Genomic DNA, 24,518 nt, shown 5'->3' with positions numbered 1-24,518 from the left:
TCACAATAAAATTGGCCATTGCTTAAATTACATTTTTCAATCCACATTGCAGTTTAGAAATTTCGGGTTTTTATTTTGAAAGTTTTGTCATTACCATATGAACGTGACGTCATTATTTGTGCTCGTGCCAGAATACGAAACAGAAAAAACATTTTCAAAACGACCAACGGGCGTGGAGAGTCAACTGAGCATCCATCTGTCATCCATTAAAAAAAAAAAGAGAGAGAATTTGGAGGACTTTGACTAGAACATACGTAGCTACGCAAATCGAATTTATTACGTTTATTTTGGTTGTCTCGTTAGAAATCATCACAAAAATGGCAGATCCGACGACACAGTCTGCCCAGATTTCGTCCGCTATGAACGCTTCATCGACGAAAGAATCCACATATTACGGTAGGACATTATTTTTTTAAAGCGTTTTTGTGTTGAATGCAAACATTTTGACTTAGTTCGAGCTCAAGTTCAACCACCCTTGTCTTGTATACATCGATGCAAGTTCGAACAATTGACGTGCGGGAAGATTTACTCGTTTGAGCAACGATGCGTCTGACAGCAAGCTGGCTGACCTAACAGCTAGCTAACGTTAGCAATTTCACAACAGGACACACATGTTGGCTAGCTAAGTAGAATAAAAGACACCAATAACTAGCTAGCTATAGATAACGCCCTCTATATTTCGTTTAGCAGTGCTGCGAAATGTCCATACCATAAATAATTGGACCGTTTAAGACCAAAGAAAGCCTTTTGTATATTCGAGTAGCTGACGTTAACTCACAATAGGTCGTTTGTTCACTCAGCTGATCTCTGACCAGTGTTATTAGCAATGTAAGGTAACTATTGTATTTCCAATGTGTTGCAAGCTAACTAATACACTACCTACTTACTGAGGCTAAAGCAGCAAGCTTATTCAAATAAAATATTACTATAACATTAGCTAAAAGACTACTGACTGTAACGTTTTACTGCCACATTCATGAGTCAGACTCCTATGGATACATGAGAGATGCCTAACTAGATTGGGAAGAGCACACGCCCCTATTCGAATGTTTCTAATAGTCACCCTGCCTAAAAAGCATGGTTACCAGCCTTTTGCTTTCAATAATGAAAACCAACCTTGTCAGGTCAGTTAATTCCTCTTGGAAATAAGGATGCATTGCCATGTTCTGGTTTTTAGACCACCTTTTGTTATACCAGTCATCTTTAGTTGTGTACAAGATCATCACTTATTACGTGTAAGTGACCATTGTAATTGATGTAGCCTAGTCCTTTCTGAACTGGCATCATATTCACAGGTGAGGGGCCTTAAAAAAAAAAAAAAAAAAAGGTTCTCACCTTTATTTAACCAGGTAGGCCAGTTGAGAACAAGTTATCATTTACAACTGCGACCTGGCCAAGATAAAGCAAAGCAGTGCGACAAAAACAACAGAGTTACACATGGGATAAACAAGCGTACAGTCATTAACGCAATAGAAAAATATACCTACAGTATGTGCAAATGTAGTAAGATTAGGGAGGTAAGGCAATAAATAGGCCATAGAGGTGAAATAATTACAATTTAGCATTAACACTGGAGTGATAGATGTGCAGATGATGATGTGCAAGTAGAGATACTGGGGTGCAAGAGAGCAAAATACATAACAATATGGGGGTGCGGTAGTTGGGTGGGCTATTTACAGATGGGCTATGTACAGGTGCAGTGATCGGTAAGCTGCTCTGACAGCTGATGCTTAAAGTTAGTGAGGCAGATATGTCTCCAGCTTCAGTGATTTATTATATTTTTTTAAAATAAAAAAATAAAATGCAATTCGTTCCAGTTATTGGCAGCAGCGAACTGGAAGGAAAGGCGGCCAAAGGAGGAGTTGGCTTTGGGTATGACCAGTGAAATATTCCTGCTGGAGCACGTGCTACGGGTGGGTGCTGCTATGGTGACCAGTGAGCTGAGATAAGGCAGGGCTTTACCTAACAAAGACTTATAGATGACCTGCAGCCAGTGGGTTTGGTGATGAATATGAAGCAAGGGCCAGCCAACGAGAGCATACAGGTCGCAGTGGTGGGTAGTATATGGGGCTTTGGTGACAAAACGGATGGCACTGTGATAGACTGCATTCAATTTGCTGAATAGAGTGTTGGAGGCTATTTTGTAAATGACATCACCAAAGTCAAAGATCGGTAGGATGGCCAGTTTTACGAGGGTATGTTTGGCAGCATGAGTGAAGGTTGCTTTGTTGCGAAATAGGAAGCCGATTCTAGATTTAATTTTGGATTGGAGATGCTTAATGGGAGTCTGGAAGGAGACTTTACAGTCTAACTATACACCTAGGTATTTGTAGTTGTCCACATATTCTAAGTCAGAACCTTCCAGAGTAGTGATGCTGGATGGGTGGGCAGGTGTGGGCAGCGATCGGTTGAAGAGCATGCATTTAAGAGCAGTTGGAGGCCACAGAAGGAGAGTTGTATGGAATTGAAGCTCATCTGGAGGTTAGTTAACCTCTATGGGACCGGCGGGACGAATTCGTCCCACCTACGTAACAGCCAGTTGAATCCTGTGGCGCGATTTTCAAAACCTTTGAAATGCTATTACTTCAATTTCTCAAACATATTACTATTTTACAGCTATTTAAAGACAAGACTCTCCTTTATCTAACCACACTGTCCGATTTCAAAAAGGCTTTACAGCGAAAGCAAAACATTAGATTATGTCAGCAGAGTACACAGCCAGAAATAATCAGACACCCATTTTTCAAGCTAGCATATAATATCACAAAAACCCAGAAGACAGCTAAATGCAGCACTAACCTTTGATGATCTTCATCAGATGACACACCTAGGACATTATGTTATACAAAACATGCATTTTTTGTTCAATCAAGTTCATATTTATATCAAAAACCAGCTTTTTACATTAGCATGTGACGTTCAGAAAACTTCCGTGGAATTCACTAACAATTTACTAAATTACTCACGATAAACGTTCACAAAATGCATAACAATTATTTTAAGAATTATAGATACATTACTCCTCTATGCACTCTATGTCCGATTTTAAAATAGCTTTTCGGATGAAGCACATTTTGCAATATTCTGAGTAGATAGCCCGGCATCACAGGGCTAGCTATTTAGACACCCGGCAAGTTTAGCCTTCACCAAAATTCCATTTACTATAACAAAAATGGTCTTACCTTTCCTGTTTTTCGTCAGAATGCACTCCCAGGACTGCTACTTCAATAACAAATGTTGGTTTGGTCCAAAATAATCCATCGTTATATCCGAATAGCGGCGTTTTGTTCGTGCGTCCCAGACACTATCCGAAATGGTAAATAACGGTCGTGCGCATGGCGCATTTCGTGACAAAAAAAATTCTAAATATTCCATTACCGTACTTCGAAGCATGTCAACCGCTGTTTAAAATCAATTTTTATGCCATTATTCTCGTAAAAAAAGCGATAATATTCCGACCGGGAATCTGCAATTAGCTAAACAGCCGAAGGAAAATACTGCACGGGGTCGAATCGGGCACGCGCCTAATTCCATTGTCCTCTGATGGGCCACTTGGAAAAGGCGATAATGTGTTTCAGCCTGAGGCTGCCTCGTCATCGTTCAGGTTTTTCCCGGGCTCTGAGAGCCTATTGGAGCCCTAGGAAATGTCACGTTACAGCTAAGATCCTGACTCTTCAATACACAGAAGCAAGAACAACACCTTGTCAGACAGGCCACCTTCTCAGATTTTTGCCTGCCATAGGAGTTCTGTTATACACAGACACCATTCAAACAGTTTTAGAAACTTTAGGGTGTTTTCTATCCAAAGCCAATAATTATATGCATATTCTAGTTACTGGGCAGGAGTCGTAACCAGATTAAATCGGGTACGTTTTTTATCCGGATGTGAAAATACTGCCCCCTAGCCCAAAGAAGTTAAGTGTCCAAAGAAGGGCCAGAAATATAGAGAATGGTGTTGTTTTTCTGCGTAGAGGTGGATCAGTCACCAGCAGCAAGAGCGACATCATTGATGTATACAGAGAAGAGTCGGCCCGAGAATTGAACCCTGTGGCACCCCCATAGACTGCCAGAGGTCCGGACAACAGGCCCTCCGATTTGACACACTGAACTCTGAGAAGTAGTTGGTGAACCAGGCGAGGCAGTCATTTGAGAAACCAAGGCTGTTGAGTCTGCCGATAAGAATGTGGTGATTGACAGAGTCGAAAGCCTTGGCCAGGTCGTTGAATACAGCTGCACAGTATTGTCTCTTATCGATGGCGGTTATGATATCGTTTAGGACCTTGAGCGTGGCTGAGATGCACCCATGACCAGCTCGGAAACCAGATTGCATAGCGGAGAAGGTATGGTGGGATTCGAAATGGTCGGTGATCGGTTTGTTAACTTGGTTTTCAAAGATTTTAGAAAGGCAGGGTAGGATAGATATAGGTCTGTATCAGTTTGGGTCTAGAGGGTCTCCCCCTTTGAAGAGGGGGATGACTGCGGCAGCTTTCCAATCTTTGGGGATCTCAGACAATACGAGAGGTTGAACAGGCTAGTAATAGGGGTTGCAACAATTTCGGCGGATCATTTTAGAAAGAGAGGGTCCAGATTGTCTAGACCGGCTGGGTTGTAGGGGTCCAGATTTTGCAGCACTTTCAGAACTTCAGCTATTTGGGTGAAGGAGAAATGGGGGAGGCTTGGGCAAGTTGCTGTGCGGGGTGCAGGGCTGTTGGTAGGGGTAGCCAGGTGGAAAGCATGGCCAGCCGTAGAAAAATGCTTATTGAAATGATCAATTATCGTGGATTTATCAGTGGTGTCCTAGAACTTTTTGGAGTTTGTGCTACAGGATGCACATTTTTGTTTGAAAAACTAGCCTTTGCTTTCCTAACTGCCTGTGTATATTAGTTCCTAACTTCCCTGAAAAGTTGCATATCGCAGGGGCTATTCGATGCTAATGCAGTACGCCACAGGATGTTTTTGTGCTGGTCAAGGGCAGTCAGGTCTGAAGTGAACCAAGGGCTATATCTGTTCCTGGTTCTAAATTTTTTGAATGGGGCATGCTTATTTAAGATGGTGAGGAAAGCACTTTTAAAGAGTAACCAGGCATCCTCTACTGACGGAGTGAGGTCAGGATACCCAGGCCAGGTTGATGAAGTGTTTTAGGGAGGGTTTGACAGTGATGAGTGGTGGTCGTTTGACCGCAGACCCATAGCGGATGCAGGCAATGAGGCAGTGATCGCTGAGATCCTGGTTGAAGACAGCAGAGGTGTATTTAGAGGGCAGGTTGGTTAGGATGATATCTATGAGGTTGCCCGTGTTTAAGGATTTGGGTTTGTACTTGGTAGGTTCATAGATAATTTGTGTGAGATTTAGAGCATCAAGTTTAGATTGTAGGATGGCCGGGGTGTTAAGCATGTCCCAGTTTAGGTCACCTAACAGCACAAGCTCTGAAGATGGATGGGGGGGCAATCAATTCACATATGGTGTCCAGGGCACAGCTGGTGGCAGAAGGTGGTCTATAGGAAGCGGCAATGATGAGAGTTGTTTCTGGAAAGGTGGATTTAGAAGTAAAAGCTCATTGTTTGGGCACAGACCTGGACAGTAAGACAGAACTCTGCAAGCCATCTCTGCAGTACATTGCAACTCCGCCCCCTTTGGCTGTTCTATCTTGTCGGAAAATGTTATAGTTAGAGATGAAAATGTCTGGGTTTTTGGTGGTCTTCCTAAGCCAGGATTCAGACACGGCTAGGACATCCAGGTTGGCAGTGTGTGCTAAAGCAGTGAATAAAACAAACTTAGGGAGGAGGCTTCTAATGTTAACGTTCATGAAACCAAGGCTTTTACGGTTACAGTCAACAAATGATAGCGCCTGGGGAGTGGGAGTGGAGCTAGGCACTGCAGGTCCTGGATTAACCTCTACATCACCAGAGGAACAGAGGAGGAGTGGGATTAGGGTACAGCTAAAGGCTTTAAGAACTGGTCGTCTATTACTTTCGGAACAAAGTAAAAGCAGCAGGTTGCTGGGCACGGTAGAATAGATTCAATGCATAATGTACAGACAAAGGTATGGTAGGATGTGAATACAGTGGAGGTAAACCTAGGCATTGAGTGACGAGAGAGATATTGTCTCTAGAAACATCATTTAAACCAGGTGAGGTCACCGCATGTGTGGGAGGTGGAACTAAAGGATGAGAGGAGGAGTAGATGCACTGCAGTACTTAATGCAGCTGGTGGCCACACCAGATACTGACTTACTTTTGATTTTGACCCCCCCCTCCCCCCCCCCCCACACACACACACACACACTTTTGTTCAGGGACACATTATTCCATTTCTGTTAGTCACATGTCTGTGGAACTTGTTCAGTTTATGTCTGTTGAATCTTGTTATACTCATACAAATATTTACTCTTGTTAAGTTTGATGAAAATTAACACAGTTGACAGTGAGAGGATGTTTCTTTTTTGCTGAGTTTATATATATATATATATCTTTTAATTTGACATGCTCCTATGAACTTCACATGTTGGTGCTTAGGATCCTTTTTAATGGAAATGCCCATTTCATAAATGTGATCGTCCAACCGTCAGGTTTGGCTTGATAATTAATCCTGCTCCCTCCTGTTTGTCCCTCGTCCTTCCTCAAGTGATGGAGCTGGTGTACTGGCGGGACCCAAAGAAGTCTGCGGTGGCCTTTGGCATGTCCCTGCTGGTCCTTCTGTCCCTGGCTACCTTCAGCGTCATCAGTGTGGTCTCCTACCTGCTGCTGGCACTGCTCTGTGTCACAATCACCTTCCGTGTCTACAAGTCTGTCATTCAGGCAGTGCAGAAGTCTGAAGAGGGCCACCCCTTCAAGTACGACAGCTCAGTTTGGGATATGATGGGAGAACAAGGATATATTCTTAGTGTACTTAGTAGTACAGAAGGCACATTGAACTTTACCCCTTGGAGTCATTGTCTGATTTGAGTCGTTGTAGTTTAAGCTTAGTTTTGTTTGTTAGGTGATGATGGTAAATCTTTGTCTCCCTCAGGGCTCTGATGGAGAAGGACCTGACCGTTCAGCCTGAGATTTTCCGTAAATATGTGGATGTGTGTCTGACCTATGTGAATCGTGCCATCAAACAGGCCAGGCACCTGCTGCTGGTGGAGGACCTGGTGGACTCACTTAAGGTACTTGCTTAAGAACTCACTCTTGAAAATGATCTGGCCTTAATGGCCACATGTACTGTTAAATCTCTACCCGGTACAGCCAGAAGAGGACTAGGCACTAGAAGTCGACCGATTTTATGATTTTTCAACGTCGATACCAATTTATTGGAGGATAAAAAAAAAAGACGATACCGATTAATCGGACGATTTGTGTGTGTAACAATATTTTTAAAATGTATTTATATATTTGTAATAATGACAATTACAACAGTACTGAATGAACAAAGAACACTTTTATTTTAACTTAATAAAATCTATTTAGTCTCAAATAAATAATGGCATGTTCAATTTGGTTTAAATAATGCAAAAACAGTGTTGGAGAACAAAGTAAAAGTGCAATATGTGCCATGTAAAAAAGCTAACGTTTAAGTTCCTTGCTCAGAACATGAGAACATATGAAAGCTGGTGGTTCAATATTCCCAGTTAAGAAGTTTTAGGTTATAGTTATTATAGGAATTATGACGCGTCGACTATTTCTCTCTATACCATTTGTATTTCTTATACCTTTGACTGTTGATGTTCTTATTGGCACTTTAGTATTGCCAGCCTAATCTCATGAGTTGATAGGCTTGAAGTCATAAACAGCGCTGTGCTTCAAGCATTGCTAAGAGCTGCTGGCAAACGCAGTAAAGTGCTGTTTGAAGGCAGCAGCAGGCTTGCAAGCATTCATATCACCGCTCAGACTGCGCTATCAAATCAGAGACTTAATTATAATATAATAAACACAGAAATACGAGCCGTTGGTCATTAATATGGTCAAATCTGGAAACTATCATTTTGAAAACAAAATGTTTATTCTTTCAGTGAAATACGGAACCGTTCCATATTTTATAGAACAGGTGGCAACCCTAAGTCAAAATATTGCTGTTACATTGCACAACCTTCAATGTTATGTCATAATTATGTCAAATTCTGGCAAATTAGTTCGCAACGAGCCAGGCGTCCCAAACTTTTGCATATACCCTGACTCTGCTTGCACTGAATGCAAGAAGTGAAACAATTTCCCTACTTAGTATTACCTTCTAACATGCATTTCTTTTAACTAAATATGCAGGCTTAAAAAAATATACTTCTGTGTATTGATTTTAAGAAAGGTGTTTATGGTTAGGTACATTTGTGCAAAGATTGTGCTTTTGTTAAATCATCACCCGTTTGGCGAAGTTGAAGTTGTCTGTGATTCAATGATAAATTAACAGGCCCGCATTGATTATATACAACACAGGACAAGCTAGTAAACCTAGTAATATCATCAACCATGTGTAGCCACAAGGTCCTTTTGACGCTGCACTCGCGTAACAGGTGGTCAGCTTGCCACGCCGTTTCCTCATGGATTGCAATGTAAAAGACCGATTTCGTTATAAACTTGAAATCGGCCCTATTAATCGGTCGACCTCTACTAGGCACCCCTTGGAGCCTGATTCCTCTCTAGGTTTCTTCCTAGGTTTCTGTTTTTTTCTAGCCATGCTTCTGCCTCTGTATTGCTTGCTCTTTGAGGTTTTTAGGCTTGGTGTCTGTAAAGCAGACTGCTGATGTAAAAAGGGCTTTAAAGGGGGAGTTCTAAGATTACATATGGAATTGTTTTAAGATTGTCATACTATCGATTATTTAGCGATTTGATTTTAAATTGTAGGACCCCTTTAGGTATCACTTGTGGGGGTCGTAGAGTAAAACCGAAACCACCGTCATGTTCGTGAGAGTCTCCCCTTTCCATAGTGGTCATAATATATCAACCTGTTTTGGTGAGAAGACCGATTTTCGGGATGTCTCTATGGTCTGACAAACACCGCTCTAGCTCTGCCACTTTTTACCACAGATGCGGAAGTGTGACATCGGCAGATGTGGTGGATTGAGACGCGTCCAATGCAAAAAAAACATATCTCTTGTTTAAACTGATGGATTTTGATGGGGATTTTTGAATGTTACTTAGATTGCGACTCTAGGGGGTTAAAATACATTTGATTGGTTGAGGGTGTGTTCATCGGCTATATACTACTGCGTTCTAGGATATTTCCAATGCTATGGCCTTTAAAGATGCACTATGCAGAAATCGCTCAGCCATTTCCTGGTTGCTAAAATTCTAATATTTCAGTTTGTGACAAAACAAGCAGTCATTGTGTAGAGTCATTGTACCATCTAATCTGCTGTGAAACTTATTTTCCTTAACCAAAAATATTGTATTTTCAGCTGTTTGAAGCTGGTGTACAAAACCGAAAGTAAAAGACGCAAAAACGAAGCATAGAAATATTGTACATGGAACAGATCTACCACTTCTTACACTAGCTTTCAATGAGAATGAAATATCTATAACCCACATTTCTATGTGAATTTGGTCAGGTCGCCTGAAGTTACATGTTGTAGCTTTAATTGGATTTAAACGATTATTTCTAGCAGTTCTTGATAGACTATTCTGTCATGCATGTATAGCAAGGGGAGTAGTTTTGTGACTTGTGAGTCTGTCAGTCTAGCTTTGTCTACTGGACTGAATGGCAATACTCTTTCTTTCTTAGGATTTATTTTGACTGTAGAAAAAATTGGTTGTAAATGGGACTCATAATTGTTTAAAAAAAAAAAATGCATGCCTTAAGAGTCTTGGTCCATACAGTGAGGGGGGGGGGAAAGTATTTGATCCCCTGCTGATTTTGTATGTTTGCCCACTGACAAAGAAATGATCAGTCTATCATTTTAATGGTAGGTTTATTTAAACAGGGAGAGACAGAATAACAATAAAAATATACAGAAAAATGCATGTCAAAAATGTTATAAATTGATTTGCATTTTAATGAGGGAAATAAGTATTTGACCCCCTCTCAATCAAAAAGATTTCTGGCTCCCAGGTGTCTTTTATACAGGTAATGAGCTGAGATTAGGAGCACACTCTTAAAGGGAGTGCTCCTAATCTGTTTGTTACCTGTATAAAAGACACCTGTCCACAGAAGCAATCAATCAGATTCCAAACTCTCCACCATGGCCAAGACCAAAGAGCTCTCCAAGGATGTCAGGGACACGATTGTAGACCTACACAAGGCTGGAATGGGCTACAAGACCATCGCCAAGCAGCTTGGTGAGAAGGTGACAACAGTTGGTGCGATTATTCGCAAATGGAAGAAACACAAAAGAACTGTCAATCTCCCTCAGCCTGGGGCTCCATGCAAGATCTCACCTCGTGGAGTTGCAATGGTCATGAGAACGGTGAGAAATCAGCCCAGAACTACACAGGAGGATCTTGTCAATGATCTCAAGGCAGCTGGGACCATAGTCACCAAGAAAACAATTGGTAACACACTACGCCGTGAAGGACTGAAATCCTGCAGCGCCCGCAAGGTCCCCCTGCTCGAGAAAGCACATATACATGCCCATCTGAAGTTTGCCAATGAACATCTGAATGATTCAGAGGACAACTGGGTGAAAGTGTTGTGGTCAGGTGAGTCCAAAATGGAGCTCTTTGGCATCAACTCAACTCGCCGTGTTTGGAGGAGGAGGAATGCTGCTTATGACCCCAAGAACACTGTCAAACATGGAGGTGGAAACATTATGCTTTGGGGGTGTTTTTCTGCTAAGGGGACAGGACAACTTCACCGCATCAAAGGGGCGATGGACGGGGCCATGTACCGTCAAATCTTGGGTGAGAACCTCCTTCCCTCAGCCAGGGCATTGAAAATGGGTCGTGGATGGGTATTCCAGCATAACAATGACCCAAAACACACGGCCAAGGCAACAAAGAAGTGGCTCAAGAAGAAGCACATTAAGGTCCTGGAGTGGCCTAGCCAGTCTCCAGACCTTAATCCCATTGAAAATCTGTTTAGGGAGTTGAAGGTTCGAATTGTCAAACTTCAGTCTCGAAACCTTAATGCCTTGGAGAAGATCTGCAAAGAGGAGTGGGACAAAATCCCTCCTGAGATGTGTGCAAACCTGGTGGCCAACTACAAGAAATGTCTGACCTCTGTGATTGCCAACAAGGGTTTTGCCACCAAGTACTAAGTCATGTTTTGCAGAGGGGCCAAATACTTATTTCCCTCATTAAAATGCAAATCAATTTAACATTTGACGTGTTTTTCTGGATTTGTTTGTTATTCTGTCTCACTGTTCAAATAAACCTACCATTAAAATTATAGACTGATCATTTCTTTGTCAGTGGGCAAACGTACAAAATCAGTAGGGGATCAAATACTTTTTTCCCTCACTGTATATACTGTGGTCACCTTCTGTGCTGTTGGCGATATGTTTTCACAACACTGAAGTCCACACTATTATGCATTGAAACGGCTGGCTAAGAAAGCCAGAAAAGCCGTCATGTGATGAGGACTGGCAGAGAGAGAAATACCTGGCCGATGTTCAAATTAGGGATTAAAAGTTTATCAGATGAAGAAAGGAGTGGATTACACAGCTGAAGGCAGCCAGTGTATGTGGGATCCTAACAATATGTTTTTGTAAAGGCTTCATATTATAGGATGCTCATTATATTTTCCTTTTTTTCAAACGCACACAATGTTAGAATTTCGATGATAATTACATTGATCTATAGTGCCCAAGGAAAATGCAGCCCTTATGCTTGTCATGGTATTTAGCGATTATAGTGTGGTTGTGGTCTGAAATGTGCTGGTCATTCTCTGTTGCAGCTGGCTGGTTTCATGTGGCTGCTGACTTATGTGGGCGCTGTCTTCAATGGCATCACAATCCTGATACTGAGTAAGACACTCCAGTCTTTGATTTATCTCTGTCACAAAACAGTGTGGTGCACCCAGTCACTTAGACACTTGATGTTCATGATAGTCTGTTTTTAGTATTCTCTAGGAACCTAGACATATCATGCTGTTTCATTCAACTCTTGGTGTCGTGTTGTTCTTACGTATCTGCTGTCCTGCCTAAAATGTTGTCCCTTATGGGATTTTGAATTGAAACAATTAGACTTGTGTTCACGCTAAAGAGTGGAGGGGGGGGGGGTGTCTGAATGGTGTATAGTAGGCATGGTTTAAGTTGCCTCGTGAGATCCTGTGCAGTACTGCTGTAATAAATTGCTCTTTTAAACGGTTTGAAAGTATTCAATGAATAGCTTTGTGTTAAACTATCATGTTAGAGGTGTCCAATACTACACTACATGGCCAAAAGTATGTGGAAGTGTGGATACCATTTTCAGATTAGTAGATTCGGCTATTTCAGCCACACCCGTTGCTGACAGGTGTATACAATTGAACACACAGCCATGCAATCTCCAGTGATAAACATTGGCAGTAGAATGGCCTGTTCTGATGAGCTCAGTGACTTTCAATGTGGCACCGTCATCGGATGCCACCTTTCTAGCAAGTCAGATCCTCAAATTTCTGCCCTGATAGAGCTGCCCTGGTCAACTGTAAGTGCTGTTATTGTGAAATGGAATAGTCTAGCAGCAGCAACAACGACTCAGCCGCGAAATGTTAGGCCACACAAGCTGTACAGTCGTGACCAAAAGTTTTGAGAATGACACAAATATTAATTTTCACAAAGTCTGCTGCCTCAGTTTGTATGATGGCAATTTGCATATACTCCAGAATGTTATGAAGAGTGATCAGATGAATTGCAATTAATTGCAAAGTCCCTCTTTGCCATGCAAATGATCTAAATTCCCCCAAAAACATTTCCACTGCATTTCAGCCCTGCCACAAAAGGACCAGCTGACATGTCAGTGATTCTCTCGTTAACACAGGTGTGAGTGTTGACGAGGACAGGGCTGGAGATCACTCTGTCATGCTGATTGAGTTCGAATAACCGACTGGAAGCTTCAAAAGGAGGGTGGTGCTTGGAATCGTTGTTCTTCCTCTGTCAACCATGGTTACCTGCAAGGAAAGACGTGCCGTCATCATTGCTTTGCACAAAGAGGGCTTCACAGGCAAGGATATTGCTAAATCAACCATTTATCGGATCATCAAGGACTTCAAGGAGAGGGGTTCAATTGTTGTGAAGAAGGCTTCAGGGCGCCCAAGAAAGTCCAGCAAGCGCCAGGACCGTCTCCTAAAGTTGATTCAGCTGCGGGATCGGGGCACCACCAGTACAGAGCTTGCTCAGGAATGGCAGCAGGCAGGTGTGAGTGCATCTGCACGCACATTGAGGCGAAGACTTTTGGAGGATGGCCTGGTGTCATGAAGGGCAGCAAAGAAGCCACTTCTCTCCAGAAAAAACATCAGGGACAGACTGATATTCTGCAAAAGGTACAGGGATTGGACTGCTGAGGACTGGGGTAAAGTCATTTTCTCTGAATCCCCTTTCCGATTGTTTGGGGCATCCGGAAAAAAGCTTGTCCGGAGAAGACAAGGTGAGCGCTACCATCAGGCCTGTGTCATGCCAACAGTAAAGCATCTTGAGACCATTCATGTGTGGGTTTGCTTCTTAGCCAAGGGAGTGGGTTCACTCACAATTTTGCGTAAGAATACAGCCATGACTCAAAAATGGTACCAAGACATCTTCCGAGAGCAACCTCTCTCAACCATCCAGGAACAGTTTGGTGACGAACAATGCCTTTTCCAGCATGATGGAGCACCTTGCCATAAGGCAAAAGTGATAACTAAGTGGCTCGGGGAACAAAACATAGATATTTTGGGTCCATGGCCAGGAAACTCCCCAGACCTTAATCCCATTGAACTTGTGGTCAATCCTCAAGAGGCGGGTGGACAAACAAAAACCCACAAATTCTGACAAACTCCAGGCATTGATTATGCAAGAATAGGCTGCCATCAGTCAGGATGTGGGCCAGAACTTAATTGACAGCATGCCAGAGTGGATTGCAGAGGTCTTGAAAAAGAAGGGTCAACACTGCAAATATTGACTCTTTGCATCAACTTCATGTAGTTGTCAATAAAAGCCTTTGACACTTATTGAAGGCTTGTAATTATACTTCAGTATTCCATAGTAACATCTGACAAAAATATCTAAAGACACTGAAGCAGCAAACTTTGTGAAAATTAATATTTGTGTCATTCTCAACTTTTGGCCATGACTGTAGACGATTCTGTGCTTCCAACTGTGGCAATAGTTCGGGGAACACCCTTTCCTGTTTCAGTATGACAATGCCTCTGTGCACAAAGCGAGGCCCATACAGAAATGGTTTGTCGAGATGGGTGTGGAAGAACTTGACTGGCCTGTACAGAGCCCTGAACTCAACCCTATCAAACACCTTTGGGATGAGTTGGAACGCCAACTGCGAGCCAGGCCTAATCGCCCAACATCAGTTCCCGACCTCACTAATGCTCTTGTGGCTGAATGGCAGCAAGTCGCTGCCGCAATGTTCCAATATATAGTGGAAAGCGTTCCCAGAATAGTGGAGACTAATAGCAGCAAAGGGGGGACCAACTCCATATTAATGCCCATGATTTTGGAATGAGATGTTTGATGAGCAGGTATCCACATACTTTTGGCCATGTAGTGTATCTGGAAACCTCCTTAGAAACGTCATACTTGACCGGCGTCCACTCTTTCTCATTGACAGCTGATATTATCTTCTTCAGCACGCCCCTGGTTTATGAGAGAAATAAAGTAAGTGTGAATGGAAGCAGTTGTTTTTATTTGGCATACAATTACTAATGTTTTATCAACCTGTGTGCTTGTTGGTTAACAATTGTTCTCTTTCAGATTCAGATCGATAAATACATTGAACTGATTCGCACCAGAGTTGAAGTCACACTTGCAAAGTAAGGGCATTCTTTTTCTAATCATCAATGTGTAGATAAGGTGAAATCACAGAACACACAATTTTCAGTTTTTCGGCAGTATAAGTGGACATTTTACCTTTGAAGTCATGGCATGAAGGAACACAGCATCAGTACCTTCATGATCAACTGTCTTGGTGGCACCATTAAAATTATTTGTCTTTGTCCAGATACAATATGACATCTAGTGTGTATATAAAGGTGAAAGGCCAGCCACACCAACCTTGTTCTAGTATAGTATTATTCATTTCCTTTTCAGGCTTCAAGACAAACTCCCCGGGGCAGTAAAGCGCACCAAAGCAGAGTGACGGTCCATGAACCCTATTCAACAACTAATCTCTCTCACTTCTACTGCAACTCCAGTCCTACACAGCGTCGAACTAGTGGCAAAAGTCATCGCTCAATATTCTATGTACCGTAACTAACTTGCATAGGGTGCAATGCTTGTATTTTTTTTGTTGGAGCCATCCACATTCTGTACATTGTCTCTTGATCCTCAAAGACCATGTACTCCTTAACATATGATTCCTGTTTGAACCGGGGGAGGGGGGAAGGAGGGGGAGAGAATCAGTGATTCACTTTTAATTATTTCAAGGATACAGAATGGTGTGTAGCATCTCTAAAAAGTTTGTACTCTAATCTGTTTTGAGGAGAAAATTCTTTGTTGTAGTTTTGTACATTTTCACAAAATAAATCATTTTTAATTTATGAAAGAAAATAACTTAAGCACTTGGTGTGTGTTTCTGAATTGTTGATGTTTCTGGGGCACTCCACCTTTTCAGCATCATCTCAGTTCATCCTGAAGACACTTGGTATCTGCACTGCATGGAGTATTTTGTAAGTAATTCATCAAACTTGAAATAAAAATGAAGGAAACTTAAAAGCTCTCATCAGTCATGATTGATCCTGTTTTGTGTGTATGAGCTGGGGAAACAGAGTTCGAGTATCAAAGGCAAACGCAGATGTTCCAAACTTTAATATGGCTGCATTAGCATTTGCCAATGTATTTGCAAAAGAGCAGCCTAAGGGTTAGACAAGCAAACATTGATTGCGTAAGTAGGCTACATATGCCACTTCAATTCTTGAATTAAAAATCTTCCCAAAAACAGTTTTCAATGACACTCTGGCACATTAACCGGAAGACTGGTTTAAGAAGTACAGTATGGTGATGGCACCACATAGCCCTCCACTGAGTAGGCTATAGCGGAGGATATAGTACCATCTGGCTTACACCTACTCTATCAACATCTTTCAGTTGAGTGCACATTGAAGTAGGAGCTAGTAGGGAATGTACCAGGCTTTTGGGTACATGACCACCTAATGCCACGTTAACGTAATGTCAATGTTTGTGTCACAATGAACGTGTGGCTCATCTATTTTGTGCCACACATTAAGACGAGAAACACGCACACTATTCTGGCTAGTATCACTGCTCTTGCTGGTATCACTGCTCTTGCTGGTATCACTGCTCTGGCTGGTGTCACTGCTCTGGCTGGCGTCACTGCTCTGGCTGGCGTCACTGCTCTGGCTGGCGTCACTGCTCTGGCTGGCGTCACTGCTCTTTAATAAGCTTTACATATTGGCCTCAAGGCCTTTGTCATAAGTCATCTGCTGGAACTGTGATGTTGAATGCTCTCATCCCATTTTACTTCCATCCCTGACAATTTGAATGTTGGGGGGAAGGGGGAAAAGAGATGGCAAATATGAAATGTTTGAGTGATGTAGGTAGGCTACAGTTCTTTATTCTGAGCAGTAGATGGCAGCAATGACCTGAAATAAGCAACAATTTGGTTTAAACATTGAGTGAATGACTGAAATTCCTAGAGCAAGATCACATCAGATGTGGTTGGTACTTCAAATGTAGAAGTCATCCCACAAGAGTTATTAGTTTGATGGTGGTAGTGATTATGATGACCGTGCCGGACTAACCAAACCTGGGGCCCTGGGCAGAAACATTTTAGAGGCCCCCATCTTGATGGCGGAGAGAAGATTTTGATGTTTTAATTTCTAGCAATTGTACTCATTTTGCCTTGGGACTGAGGGAAACATTTTGTTTTAAAGCTAATTTCCTGCAGTTCTACACATTTTGCCATGGTTTATGCTGTGTTCTTATGCGATCTGGGTGAATCAAACAGAACAAAATCAATGGGGGGCCCCCTGGAGGTTGGGCCCCTGGGCATGTGCCCTAGATGATGATGATGATGAGGCGGTCAATCGGTGATGAAGAGGACAAGGTGGATAAGATATAACTGTCCTTATACTGGCCAATAGATGTTATAAGAGAAGGATCCAGACATAGGCCGCAGAGCAAAGAGTCTGCTGCTGTTGTCAATTATTCCTCAGCCCAGTTAGCCTTAAACAGTCACAGGACCCCTGTTGTCAATCTCTGATTGGCCAGGTAATGCAAAAAAATGGCTTTATTGTCCCTGTTTACACTCAGGGGCCACTTTATGGCCATCTAAGTACACAAGCAGTGGGGTCTATGCAATGCGTCGGACCCCTTGTATATCTCAAGGGAAGTAAGATACAGTCAGGTCCAAAATTATTTGCACCCTTGATACAGATGAGCAAAGAATGTATAAAATAAATTATACAAAACTGAGGTATATTGGGGGAAATTATATTATTGTATACTGATAGAATTGCTCAGATGGAGATTTTGTTTAACAAGTAATAAAAACAATTCCCAAAGATAGGTGCCAAAATTATAGGCACCTCTGTTTTCAATTCCTTTCAATTACTCACATTGCGAGGATGACGGCACTGAGCCTTTTTTCAATTTTTTCAATGAGGATGTTTTATTTATGTCATCTGACCATAGCACCGATAGTTCCAATCCAAATGCCATTGTCATTCAGCAAACTTCAGGAGTTTAGATTTGTTGGGTGACATGACAATAGAGCTCTTTGGCCACACACACCAGTTGTGGGTTTGGTGTCAAAATAAGGGTGCATATGCAGAAAATAACCCCCACACCTACTGTAAAATATGGAAGTGGATCTTTGATGTTATGGGGCGATTTTTCTTTCACTGGTCCTGAGGCCCTTAAGATCAACGACATCATGAACTTTACTCAGTACCAGGCCATTATAGCCAAAAACCTGGTTGTCTTTGCCAGGAGGCTGAAACTTGGCCGCAAGTGGATATTCCAGCAAGACAATAACCCCAAGCACACACCAAAATCCACAAAGAAATGGTTAGACTGGTGAGGTCAGTGTAGTGCTCCCTGCGGTGCTCCAGAGCCTCCTTCAAGGAGGAACGTCCACCAGAGCTGTTGCCAGATAACTGAATTTTGTAAATAGGTTAATTGATACTCACCAGACGGCTTGCTTGTTTGTTTTTTTGATTATTTTTGGATTTATCGACCGACGGCCTGTAAGGTCCGGAATGATATATCCAGATTTTGTTTTGTTGTGTTTTGACGTCTCCTTTTGTTTGGGTATTTGGCCTGCCTGGAAGCTTCAACTGCTGGAGAACACTGAATCCAGCAAATATATATTTGTGGATCAACCATCCATCAATTCTTAAGTAAGAAGTATTCTCACTGTATAATGCTGAATAGTTTTGTTGATATATTTCATTGTTAAACTAATTACTTGAATCATTAACATAACAATTAAAATGGCTGCTGTAGTTGTGTCTATTTCCAGCGATGTAAAAACTGATGTCAAGGAAAATGAGACCTGGAGCAAGGTTGTTGGTCGAAATACCCCAAAGGAAATCCTGACAAAGGAGGAGGCCATAGCCAACCCCATTAAGGAGGAGGAGCTCTACCACAGTCTCATACATAAAATTCATCCAAACCACTTGAGGTCAGCACAGAGAGTACGTGCACTCTGGCGTATATATATTCTCAGTAAGGAAGCAAGGGCAAAGCATCTGATCAGAGGAATAACAGTCAGAGGAAAACATGTGTTCAAAGGTAATTTTGTTTTTTTATTTCACCTTTATTTAACCAGGTAGGCAAGTTGAGAACAAGTTCTCATTTACAATTGCGACCTGGCCAAGATAAAGCAAAGCAGTTCGACAACATACAACAACACAGTTACACATGGAGTAAAACAAACCTACAGTCAATAATATAGTAGAAAAATAAGTCTATATACAAAGTGAGCAAATGTGGTGAGATAAGGGAGGTGAAGGCAAAAAAGGCCATGGTGGCGAAGTAAATACAATATAGCAAGTAAAACACTGGAATGGTAGATTTGCAGTGGAAGAAAGTGCAAAGTAGAAATATAAATAATGGGGTGCAAAGGAGCAAAATAAATAAATACAGTAGGGGAAGAGGTAGTTGTTTGGGCTAAATTATAGATGGGCTATGTACAGGTGCAGTAATCTGTGAGCTGCTCTGACAACTGGTGCTTAAAGCTAGTGAGGGAGATAAGTGTTTCCAGTTTTAGAGATTTTTGTAGTTCGTTCCAGTCATTGGCAGCAGAGAACTGGAAGGAGAGGCGGCCGAAGGAGGAATTGGCTTTGGGGGTGACCAGAGAGATATACCTGCTGGAGTGCGTGCTACAGGTGGGTGCTACTATGGTTACCAGCGAGCTGAGATAAGGGGGAACTTTACCTAGCAGGGTCTTGTAGATGACCTGGAGCCAGTGGGTTTGGCGACGAGTATGAAGCGAGGGCCAGCCAACGAGAGCGTACAAGTCGCAGTGGTGGGTAGTATATGGGGCTTTGGTGACAAAACGGATGGCACTGTGATAGACTGCATCCAATTTGCTGAGTAGAGTGTTGGAGGCTATTTTGTAAATTACGTCGCCGAAGTCGAGGATTGGTAGGATAGTCAGTTTTACGAGGGTATGTTTGGCAGCATGAGTGAAAGATGCTTTGTTGCGAAATAGGAAGAATAATCTGTTCAGTTTGAAGTCACGCATGGCTGACCAGAACTCCATTCAGGTTACAATTAAAGAACTACTGGAATCAGCAGATGATAGTGTTGTGACTGAGTTTCTGGCAAAAGCTAGATGTAAGGTGGTGGCGAGAGTGATGAGGCGCATGATAAGATATAAGGGTCAACTTACAAACTGCTCCAATGGAGATCCTTTTGTGTATGTTGAAGCAGCACCCATCATTCCTATAACACGGTCTGTAAAGATGGGCCCTCACTGAATCAAAGTATTTCATAATGGACAAGGTCAGCGCGTATATAGGACTGGCTGACACAATCCCACGCTAGAGGGGGTCAGGAGATGGTAGAGTACAGTCCTACTACACTGGACAACGTAAGGTGCATAGATGAAACTTTGTCACACTATGTGCAGGACAACAATCCTGTCCCCATGAGTAGGGCAGACGTATCACATATCTCAGCCGAAATGACTGTGATTGAAGAGAATAATTCCTTGGCTCCCAAGGAAAAGACGGGGTGAATTTGACATAGGAGAATGGTACCTGGTGTCGCTAACATGGCTTTTCAAGAGAATGAGCAATCTGCTGATCATTCATTTTTAATGCCAACTCTTGATACATGTCCCAAACAAAACCTGCCTTCGAGTCAGAAACCCAGTTCCCTTAACCCAGGTGTTAGAGAACATTGTACCATGAAACTTTTGCAAACCGTTAATCAGGCTAAAATACTCTGGGACCCTCGTTCCAAGCCTAGAGGAATATTGGGAGGTCTTCTGAATATTCGTAGCATTATTTCTAAGAGTGAACAGGTAGAACATTTATTGAAAGACTAATCTAGATTTTTTCTGTTTCTCTTAGATATGGCTGAAGAAATCTCCTATTTCTGCCTTTAATGTCCCAACTGGCAGCTTCATTAAATAGGACCCGCAAAACAAGAAGGCCAGAATCCCAGAGTCACCTCTTCACTGTTGACGTTGAGACTGGTGTTTTGCGGGAACTATTTAATGAAGCTGCCAGTTGAGGATCACAAACTAGACATTCTAATGTACTTGTCCTCTTGCTCAGTTGTGCACCGGGGCCTCGTATTCCTCTTTTTATTCTGGTTAGAGCCAGTTTGCGCTGTTCTGTGAAGGGAGTAGTATACAGCATTGTACGAGATCTTCAGTTTCTTGGCAATTTCTCGCATGGAATAGCCTTCATTTCTCAGAACAAGAATAGACTGACGAGTTTTAGAAGAAACTCTTTGTTTCTGGCCATTTTGAGCCTGTAATCGAACCTACAAATGCTGATGCTCTAGATACACAACTAGTCTAAAGAAGGCCAGTTTTATTGATTCTTTAATGAGGACAACAGTTTTCAGCTGTGCTAACATAATTGCAAAAGGGTTTTCTAATGATCAATTAGCCTTTTAAAATGATAAACTGGGATTAGCTAACACAATGTGCCATTGGAACACAGGAGGGATGGTTGTTGATAATGGGCCTCTGTACGCCTATGTAGATATTCCATAACAAATCTGCTGTTTCCAGCTACAATAGTCATTTACAACATTAACAATATCTACACTGTATTTCTGATCAATTTGATGTTATTTTAATGGACAAAAAATGTGCTTTTCCTTCAAAAACAAGGACATTTCTAAGTGGCCCCAAACTTTTGAACGGTAGTGTAAATATCGACAAGACTGTTTGTATGTACTTCTCTAAGAAATCCATTGATTCTTCCCAACCAGCTGTTCTTGTTAATGGGGAGAATCTGAAAGTTGTGTCTAACTTCAGGTATCTTGGTTTCATTTTGGACTCCAATTTGACATTTAAGAAACACGCGAAGAAGGTGGTTAACACGGTTAAGTTTGGATTATCCAATTTTAGGTTTATAAGACCATCCCTTCCTCTGGAGGCTGCCAAACTATATATGCATGCTATGATCTTCTCACATCTGAGATGTTGCCTCACATGCTGGTCCCAAGCAGGAGCTACTATTCTGAAACCAATTGAATCACTACAAACAAACACCTAAGATTTATGATAACAAACCAAACAGTTTCCACCATTGTCATATCATTTACAAACATAATTTATTTAGTCTGGGTAGCTTTAAGCAGGATGTAGATGCAAGCCTTGTCTTTAGGATCCTGCATGGTCTTGCCCCTCCACCCCAATGCCGGCATATCATGCTCAAGGAAAGCACCTCCAAGATAACAAGGGCAGTAACTGGAGGGGATTGCGTTGTCCCTTTTCGACAGAGTAAAATCGGCCAATCAGCCTACTCTGTTAGAGCTAGAATATATTGGAACGCAATGCCCGTGGACTTGAGAAGCTGCACTGATTATTGTTTTAAATTTGAATTGAAAACATGGCTAAAATCTATCCAAACCTGTACACATGAGTTATCTGTGGTTTCTCATCTGTAAGACGACAGTTGATGATGGTGTTGTGTTGTTGTTAAGAATTGTATATTATTGGATGTAATGTTTTTGTATTTTGTATTGTTTTAGTGAGTATGTGTGTTAAAGGAATGTTATATCTTGATGATAATAATCAATAATCAATTCGCCTTGACTAATGCCCAAGGTTTGTAAGACAATGGGTTAAATAATTAGGCAAGGACTCAGCTTTCTGCAAAAGGTTTCTGTAGCTTTATTCAGAGAATGTTCTGAGGTCAGGATAACAAAACAGTCATTTTATAGTTCTTGCTTACTTACGCACATGCATTTACACACAAACTGTTGGTGACCTGCATCCCCCATTGACTTCACACTGTTATCACTACCTAGCTCAGCCTGTTCCTTTCCCTCAAGGTTAGGAACCCTTTGAAGTTTTACTCCCTTTACCATCTGTCCCCTGCTCTCTATACTAATTGCATACACACATTTCTTTCCCTCTCCAGTGGTTCCTGGACTTTCTGGAACTAATCAGACCAATCGATCACTACATTGATCATTACATTGATTATTCATTAACCATGCTGTATGACTAATAATTCATCATGGTTTATTGATTCATTTACCTTTATTAGATAATTCTCTTATCAATTCCACCCTTAAATGATTAAATAATTCACCATGATGATCAAATGCTATATGAGAACCCTACTAATCACATGCTTTATGTAATCACACATAATTACACGCTATATGGAAACACAAATAATCACACGCTATATGGAAACACAAATAATCACACGCTATATGGAAACACAAATAATCACACGCTATATGGAAACATAATTGTGATACAAGGATTAAACAAGACCAATACATGAATATTCCTCCTATACCCATCAATGACAGTCCTAGGCCTATTTCCAATTATGACACTTCGATTCAGGATTTTCATCATAATTTTCATTAAAGGAACAGTCAATCTAAACGTTGAAAATTCAATCTAAACGTTGAAAATTGTTTCATCAAACATTGGCATCTCATGATCAAAAGAAACAGAGCCATCTTCCTGGCCTGGAGGGCCGTATTCGCCATCCCACTGATCGGAGCTCTAGGAGCACACACAGTGATGAACGGTCGGGATAGGGAATCTTCGTTAAGGAGGTAACCCCCGGACCCTGTTGGTACTCGCTTCTTCTCCTAACTCTGTGTGTGATCAGCAGTGCTCATATGTGTACATACCTTCTTGCAGTGGGTAACGTGGACCCAAATGACTCTTTCAGCTTTTCTAATGGCAAAGGCAGTGGTTTAACCTCTATGGGACCGGCGGGACGAATTCGTCCCACCTACGTAACAGCCACTGCCAGCCTGTGGCGCGATTTTCAAAATCTTAAAAATCCTATTACTTCAATTTCTCAAACATATGACTATTTTACAGCCATTTAAAGATAAGACTCTCGTTAATCTAACCACACTGTCCGATTTCAAAAAGGCTTTACAACGAAAGCAAAACATTAGATTATGTCAGCAGAGTACCAAGCCAGAAATAATCAGACACCCATTTTTCAAGCCAGCATATAATGTCACCAAAACCCAGAAGACAGCTAAATGCAGCACTCACCTTTGATGATCTTCATCAGATGACAACCCTAGGACATTATGTTATACAATACATGCATGTTTTGTTCAATCAAGTTCATATTTATATCAAAAACCAGCTTTTTACATTAGCATGTGACGTTCAGAACTAGCATACCCCCGCAAACTTCCGGGGAATTCGCTAACATTTTACTAAATTACTCACGATAAACGTTCACAAAAAGCATAACAATTATTTTAAGAATTATAGATACAGACCTCCTCTATGCACTCGATATGTCCGATTTTAAAATAGCTTTTTGGTGAAAGCACATTTTGCAATATTCTAAGTACATAGCCCAGGCATCACGGGCTCGCTTATTTAGACACCCGGCAAGTTTAGCACTCACCATAATCATATTTACTATTATAAAAATGTCATTACCTTTTGTTGTCTTCGTCAGAATGCACACCCAGGACAGCTACTTCAATAACAAATGTTGGTTTGGTCCAAAATAATCCATCGTTATATCCGAATAGCGGCGTTTTGTTCGTATGCGTTCCAGACACTATCCGAAATAGTAAAGAAGTGTCGCGCGCTGGCGCAATTCCCGACAATAAAATTCAAAGTATTCCATTGCGGTACGTCGAAGCATGTCAACCGCTGTTTAAAATCAATTTTTACGTCATTTTTCTCGTAGAAAAGCGATAATATTCCGACAGGGAATCTCCTTTTCGGCAAACAGAGGAAAAAATCCCAAAGGCGGGGCGGTCGGGGTCACGCGCATAAGCTAGTGTCTCTTGATGGGCCACTTGAGAAAGGCGATAATGTGTTTCAGCCTGG

The 24,518-nt window shown here is 41.7% G+C and overlaps 1 protein-coding gene across 1 annotated transcript; it reads left to right on the top strand.

Moving 5' to 3' along the window:
* Positions 1–127: 127 nt before the first annotated feature.
* rtn7 (reticulon 7) lies at positions 128–15,745 on the top strand. The gene is made up of 7 exons (XM_014195964.2): positions 128–396; positions 6,625–6,832; positions 7,009–7,147; positions 11,803–11,872; positions 14,643–14,689; positions 14,786–14,844; positions 15,122–15,745. Exons 1-7 carry the CDS (start codon positions 318–320, stop codon positions 15,168–15,170), a joined length of 651 nt encoding a protein of 216 aa, XP_014051439.1. The 5' UTR covers positions 128–317; the 3' UTR covers positions 15,171–15,745.
* Positions 15,746–24,518: the final 8,773 nt, after the last annotated feature.

Source organism: Salmo salar, chromosome ssa04, assembly GCF_905237065.1.
Source record: "Salmo salar chromosome ssa04, Ssal_v3.1, whole genome shotgun sequence".
NCBI classification, from domain to species: Eukaryota; Metazoa; Chordata; class Actinopteri; order Salmoniformes; family Salmonidae; genus Salmo; species Salmo salar.
The sequence above is the reverse complement of the archived record's forward strand: the minus strand, read 5'-3'. Positions and strand labels throughout refer to the sequence as shown.